Source organism: Cryptomeria japonica, chromosome 2, assembly GCF_030272615.1.
Source record: "Cryptomeria japonica chromosome 2, Sugi_1.0, whole genome shotgun sequence".
Lineage (NCBI taxonomy): Eukaryota > Viridiplantae > Streptophyta > Pinopsida > Cupressales > Cupressaceae > Cryptomeria > Cryptomeria japonica.
This window is the reverse complement of record NC_081406.1, coordinates 52,640,920-52,648,316: the sequence shown is the minus strand read 5'-3', so window position 1 is coordinate 52,648,316 and position 7,397 is coordinate 52,640,920. Positions and strand designations below refer to the sequence as shown.

At 31.1% G+C, this 7,397-nt stretch overlaps 1 protein-coding gene across 1 annotated transcript; it reads right to left on the bottom strand.

Moving 5' to 3' along the window:
- Positions 1-3,085: 3,085 nt before the first annotated feature.
- Positions 3,086-6,736, bottom strand: LOC131046217 (triacylglycerol lipase 1). The gene is made up of 9 exons (XM_057979904.2): positions 6,461-6,736; positions 6,034-6,138; positions 4,996-5,136; positions 4,782-4,892; positions 4,564-4,707; positions 4,302-4,342; positions 4,126-4,217; positions 3,688-3,783; positions 3,086-3,601 (listed from the first exon to the last, which is right to left on the bottom strand). Exons 1-9 carry the CDS (start codon positions 6,626-6,628, stop codon positions 3,300-3,302), a joined length of 1,200 nt encoding a protein of 399 aa, XP_057835887.1. The 5' UTR covers positions 6,629-6,736; the 3' UTR covers positions 3,086-3,299.
- Positions 6,737-7,397: the final 661 nt, after the last annotated feature.

The following is a 7,397-nucleotide window of genomic DNA, read 5'->3' as shown; positions in this document are numbered from 1 at the left end:
GGTAGAACATACTTAGTCTCCATAGCCTTCCAAGTGTTGTAACCCAAAGAAATTAAATAGCCTCTCATCTTCACTTTCCATAAGCTATAATCGGATCCTTCAAAGATAGGAATGGATAATTTATGTGCCATCGAATCAGGATCTACCTAAGCTCTATATCAAGGAACCAAAGCTCTGATACCAATTATTGAATATCCGAGCAACTAGGGGGGCGGGGCGGGGGTTGAGTTAGTTGACAATAAAATTTTATTGTAACCTTAATTCACAGATCTAGAATAATAAACATAATTAACAAAACATGAAAGCACACACACAAAACAAATCAGACATAAGAAACACTAGAATATACGTGGAAAACCCAAGAAGGGAAAAACCATGGACAATGCTAATTCTCAATATATAAACATCAGTTAAGGTGATTTTTACAAAGCATGGCTCACTATCAAGGTGCTCACGGTAGGTGGGCTTACTGCCCTAAAAGGCTCACTGTCGAAGAAGAAGAAAGATAAAGAGAATCCACCACAAAAACACAGTTTGAACTGTTGGAATTGCTTCCGATAATAATATACAACACTGTCTCCACACAACGACCATATTCCCTCAATCTCACATGTCTTCAACACAAAAATCCATGTATAATATCATCAAACCATACTCTTACATATATTGTCTTTGAAAAAACATAATTTTCAATGTTAGCTAAGACAAAGATATAAAATAGGTCTCCACTAATCATTTGGGTGGTGAGAAGGAATGATAAGTAGACCATATTACACTGTTCCTCATTGAACATATCAACACGTTACATACATCACCAAAGTTGGACCCAAGAACACATCTACACACTATGTTACACAACTTCAATATCTGGTCCAAAACCTTGAGCTCTGGACGAATCTAGACCCAAAGATAGCACTAAGTGACATCTTCTGAAACACCAAAATCATTCGATAAAAACAAGAAACCTCCAAACGCACAACATGCCTTAATCAAACACTTCTGCTCAACATACCACATCCAGACTTAATCCGAACCATAGGATTTGACATCAATGACAACACATAATGTAATGCTAACACTTTATTACTTCATTTTTTATTACATTATGACATATCATTTGTTTGGGTAAATTAGGAAAGTAGAGATAAGAGTACATGATGACTATGTTAATAGTGATCCACATATTAATTAAAAGATGATGGAATAAAGTACTACTAAAATTCATGTTAAGAGATAAGGAACTATCATCATGATACTTTCTATCATAATTGAAGGTACCATTAAAAAAAATAATATCATGGGTATCCATTGGTCCTACATGAAATGAAATAGAATGATCATCACAAGGCACACCATCATTTATAAGACAAGTCCAATCCATATGGGTAGGCATAGGGATATCATGACATGAAGGAGAAAGATAATGCAAAAGTGAAATAATATTAGAGAAGGTACAATATCATCAATATCCTTCATACAAGGTGAATCTACTATCAAAGATAAAACATCACTAGGTGCATGGTCATTATTATCACATGTGATAGGAGACATAAGATCAATATGAAGCTCATTGGTAAGTAAAATAAGTGTATCTCAGAGTAAATGATAAGTCAACACTTAATATCTAGGAAATAAAAGAAAGTGAGAATATGATATAATAATGTGCCTCTATATACAAAATTCATCCCTATCCACAATATAAAAGGTATAAGCACATGAAGGATAATTATATTTGAAACCACAAAAGATACTATTATATTAATACTAAAAATGTATGTAGTAAAAGGACAATGTTTATGTAGATCCATGATAAATAATGTAGGGGTGAGTGGATGATATCAAATAGTTATACTACTATGTATGCTCAAACCCTAATAAAGGTATGATAACTAACACAAGAGAGAGTGTATCCAAACCTTCACCAAATCTTATATGAATGATATGAAATAAAAATTTAGATCTAAAAACTCTAATAGAATAAAGATAAATACTAGAGTGAAACCCTAGGTCATGTAAGGATGTTAAGTTACCAAAAGTGTAAAGGTAAAAATAAACCTATTTATAAACTATTTAAGCTAATTTTAAATAAGATCTACCAATTACGTAAGAAAACCTAGATGATCTATCTTGAATAAATAGGTGAATTAAAATAAATGTGACTAGTTAAATAAAGAGTTTGGAGGGGCTTGGGTATATAATCATTGATGGATAAATGATGTTAATATTTTTTTGAATTAGTCTTTCATTGTCAAATAATTAATTGCCTCAGTGCAATGAATTTCTTTGAGTCCAAACTATTAAAAAAATGATGTAAATGGATTGTGATTCCTATTATTTCAATCTTGACTAATGTGAACTTGATTTGATGCATAAATCAATGTGACACACATAAATGATTAGATAAAAAGAGTACCTAAAAATTTTCTCATCTTTTGTCTTCTAGGTATTTAAATGTGTTAAAGTAGTGTTTACAAACACTATTGAGAAGCTTGTCAAGTCAATCTGTGAATGAGATCTCCTGGGTCAAACCTCTTAGCATATCAAGCTTAAAGTGACGAGAAATATCAAATACAATATTCATAGACATGTAGATGTTGTATATGATGATGATAATGCAGATTTGATTTGTTTATTACCATTTAAAAATTGAAGTGTGCTTTAATCATTCATTTTCTCCTTGACGAGTTAACTATACATATGAGAGCCTTTAAATACCATGACACATCAAGATGTTGATCATTTAATAATGGCTAGTAAAAGAAGGCCAAATGGGTTGAATTTTAATTTGTAGCTTTAAATTTTGGGAGTCATTTATGAGTTGCTCATAATTGACTAGATCAATCTTGTAGCCCTTGAAAATAAACTTAAATATTAAAATGTTGACTTTGAAAAAGGAAACAAATATATAGAAAACAATACTACTAAGAGTTGAAATAAACATATAATGAAATTAGATCCAAACAACAATGAAACAAAAACAGATAAAACCTCAATCCTAAGCTAAACCTAACACAAATATTACCACTTTTTGATATGTTATCATATTAAGACATTTCAAAAAATAGAAAATATCATGGAATGCTAGTTTAACATTAGAAGCAATTATATTTAATTAAACGCTCAATAACTTTCCATATAATACATTGTCCTACCCAGGGGAGGAAGGCCATCAAATATAATAATAAATACATATATTATGAAAGTAGAAAAGAGTGTTCAATATTCTTATTTATTGCCTTCTACATTACTGCATATAATGCCTATTCCTAAAGTTTATATGACAGAAAATAATACGTTGTCTACTTCTCCAGGAATTTGAGGACTAGAGGATAGGCATCAACATGAGCAGAAGTTGCATATATCATGTCCAGATGAGAATAGTTTGCCATTAAGTGCACCTCAACTTTGCCTGGCAATTCACTGACCACATGTTTAACATCTTCCACATCTGCCAACATATCATTTCCCCCATGAATTATCAAAAATGGCAAAGTGACTGGAATCAGTGATAGATCATACGATGGAGGTTCAGGGCTTCCATATTTCTCAACATTACCCGTCAGATCATAATCATATTTGCAAAATCTGCCCGATCTCATTACTGTTAAGAGAAACAGACAGAAAAGAGTTAGAGTGGTTTAAAATGGAAACACAATATAAGAATGGTAACAGATTTTAAGATCTTACATTGAGCCAATTGACCTATATTCTTTGATGCCGTAGCCTGTGAGCTGTATTTGTTATAGTATTCTATCTTAGATTCGTTGAGACAACAATTCGGTCCTGGTCATAGACGATAAATATATGAGTGTAATGGTGTGAATGTGTTAACAATTTTTTTTTTATCTTCTATTTTATTTTGACAATCATTTAGAATATTTTTAGATAAATATATTTTCAATATTTATATTAATATTTAAGAATTCAAACTAGTTAATGTCTCTCACAGCATTTTACAATTATAAAAAGAGAGATGAAATATAATGATTCGAATACATAAATAAAATAATTATTTTTTATATTAAATTTGACAATCATCTCTAACATTTTTAGATAGATGCATTTAAAATATCTATACGAAAAAATAATGATTAAGAAAACTAAATAATGATTTAAAAAACTAACCGGTTATTAGGTTGATGATATCATCATAGCAAGTCCCAATGCTTATATTGAGAGTTTGGCATGCCGAGTCTAGAATATGCTCATTTTGTGAGCTGTTTAATAAATATATTTTTGTTAGCATTCTGTATTAAAAATATTTGCATGTTTTAAGACCTGTAGATAGTCCTGCAACTTACTTTGTTGTATTGTATTCGTAGACGCCTAGTGCCAAGTACATCTGTCAGCATAAATGGTGAGCAAAGAAAGTTGGTAGGCATACAGATGAGTGAAAGTATAACAATGTGGTTAGAAAACAATTATATAAAGTTTGCAATCAAAGTAGAGTGATGGTGCACTTTAGAAATGAATTTAGCTAGATAATATATTTGATCAAAATTAATTTTTAGTTAGAAATGTTTAAATTCATTTGTGTTGATAAATTAATCGAAAGTAAAATACCTTATCGAGGTAGAGTGCTGTTGCAGTTCTTGATAAAGGAGAAGTAACATGGTCTAGATAAGCAACAGGACTAAGCATGACAACTTTCTTCACCAAGCTTGCAAGTTTTCTGTCTGTAAATCCAGCAAATCCTGTCATGGCTCCCTGCATTAAGAAAATTCATTCTATCAGATACAAAATGCCGCTTAGTGAATTTGTCTTCTGTATATATACATTACCTGAGAAAACCCAATGTAAAGAATTGGTTTTGCAGTCATAGAATTGACAAAGTGCAACATTGCAGGGAGATCATAGGCTACAAGATCATCCCAAGTCCAGTCCCAGAAGGCCTGTGGTTACAACATTTTCATGGATGAATATTTGGAACACATATCCAAGAGTATATAATGTTATTGAAGTTTGCAAATAAGTAGGCATTGCAGAGAATTATACATCGTCAGATCTTTTGTAGGTTTTGTGGCCGAAGGTGTAAAGTGTAGTGCGGGTATTTCCAATCCATACTTCATAACCTGAGTCTGCAAGCATGTATGATAATGATTGATAGGGCTCATTAAAAACCCATCCTTCTCCTCCCTGCCATTGAAACAAGGCTATATAGGTAAGCATTTTGATCCTTCAATGTATCTAGCTTTACAAGATTAATATTATCTTTTAATAGATTTAACAAAGTAGGCTGTACAATGTGAAACACAGGTCATAATAGTGTTAGTTTTTTTTTGGATGTAATAGTTTCAGATTATATTGCATCATTTATGGGATGTTTTGGATTATACTACATGATCTAATTTGATGGATCATATAATATGATCTGAAATACCAAATTTTCCTTAAATTACTTAATACAGTTTAATTATAATGTTTAAAATCAAATTTATAAGAAATTCAAATGAAAGATTTTTTGTAAAACAAAATAAGAAATATGTCCTACTTTCTCCATAATACTCTCCATCAAATTGGATGAATTTAAGTTACAAATAATTAGATTTTTGTTAAGATAGATTTATATTGACAAATCTATTTTTTCCTTATTAATTGAGAAGACCATAAAATTGGTGAAGCATTTAAATTAACATATGACAATATTTAATGTGAATGTGACTGAATTGATAAAGTAATTTTGACAACGACAATCTAACAGATTTTACCATACAAATATATAAGTTTAAATGATTTTTAATTGATATTATTTTATTTAATATCAAAATTACAACGTACCAACAACTTAAAGTCACAAACTTGTCGACTGCAACAAGTGCAATTAATACTATTTTTTCAAACAGGTGGAGACTGATGACAAATAACTGAAATGATATTTCAGTTACATCAATAATAATTCTACTAAACAAAAATGCACTATTCAAAAATATAAAATAGAAAAAACAAAACCCTCTTTTACAAAGATAATGTGTGTAACTAATTCCAAGTGTATATATATAAAGAAGATAAAGCAGTGAAATACATAATACAGACCTGCATGATGCCGTGGTACAGAAAAACAGGTTCTTTATCAGTTGTTAGAACCTTGGCGTTTGTCAGCCTTTGAACTGACAGTAAAAACCCATCTTCTGTAGGAACCTGCAAACATTACGTTAATAATTTCAATATCAAGTAATGTAGTTTCTATATTTTTGTTATCAAATTTCTGATCATATATATGATCTTTCATCAGGATGAGAATTAGAGAACAGAATTAAAACATATTTGACTTTCTAATTTTTATCTCAATAAAAGATTATGTAATTAGATCTGAAACATTGATGACAAAAATTTGCATAATATAATCTAAAAATCTACTGTAAATTTCAAATATCCTTAGACCAGTTTTATACAAGTGGGTTTCTTGAAGCTCTTAAAAGAATCACACAAAACAGAAATTCATAAAACATAAAACAATCACCATGAATTCCTGGCAGTCGTGCCCTTTGCCCGACACAAAAAGTGCACAAATTCCTTGTGGATTTTCAACAGGGTGGGCTGTTAAAGTGGAGCCAATATGGTCGCCATGAATGGAATTCACAGTTAAGAAACAGAAGAGAAGAAAAACCCACATCATATTCAACCCCATATTCGACACACTCCTTACAGTTTCTTGTTGCTTAACACAACATTAATATGAATGTTCAAAGACATGTAGCTGCACATCCATCTACTTCATTAATTTGAGTTATTTTCCAGGTCAAGAAGAACGGTGAGTTAAAAGCGATATATTAAATAGAAGAGTGTAGAGAAAATCCTGGTTTCACACTCACTGACGGTGCTTTAATGCTCTGCGAACAACCTCAACTGTACTAGAACATTTGTGGTGGCAGAATGTGTGGCTTCCATCGTTCATCCTCCCCACCCAACTACATTGTCACATGGATTTCTATGCATTGTGAGTGTGGAGCATTTTATGAGATGCCAACTTCCAACTACTTGAGACGGCTTTCAAAGCCAAAACCCTAGATACACACTTAGGAATGTGATGTTTGAACTCACTAAAAAGGAATGCCCAAGGAAAAAGTGCAGGGGAATGGACTTTAATATGAAACAAGGAAAGGAAAAGAAAGGGTATCTTGCATTCAATTACATTTAATTGTCTCTTAAATGTAAGATGTATATGTTTGAATTGTGACGAGGGTCATTCATTAATATTTAATATTATGTTGAGAAGTCTAGATGTCCATCAATTTGTTGTGGACATCAGATGGGGTTATTTATGATGTCACGATCATATTTTTTATATTTGAAATTATTATGAATGGATTAATTAACATCATTATTACTTTTGTACGTTTCAAATAATTATGAATGGATTAACTATAGTTTATAATCATTATAGAGTCTACTATATG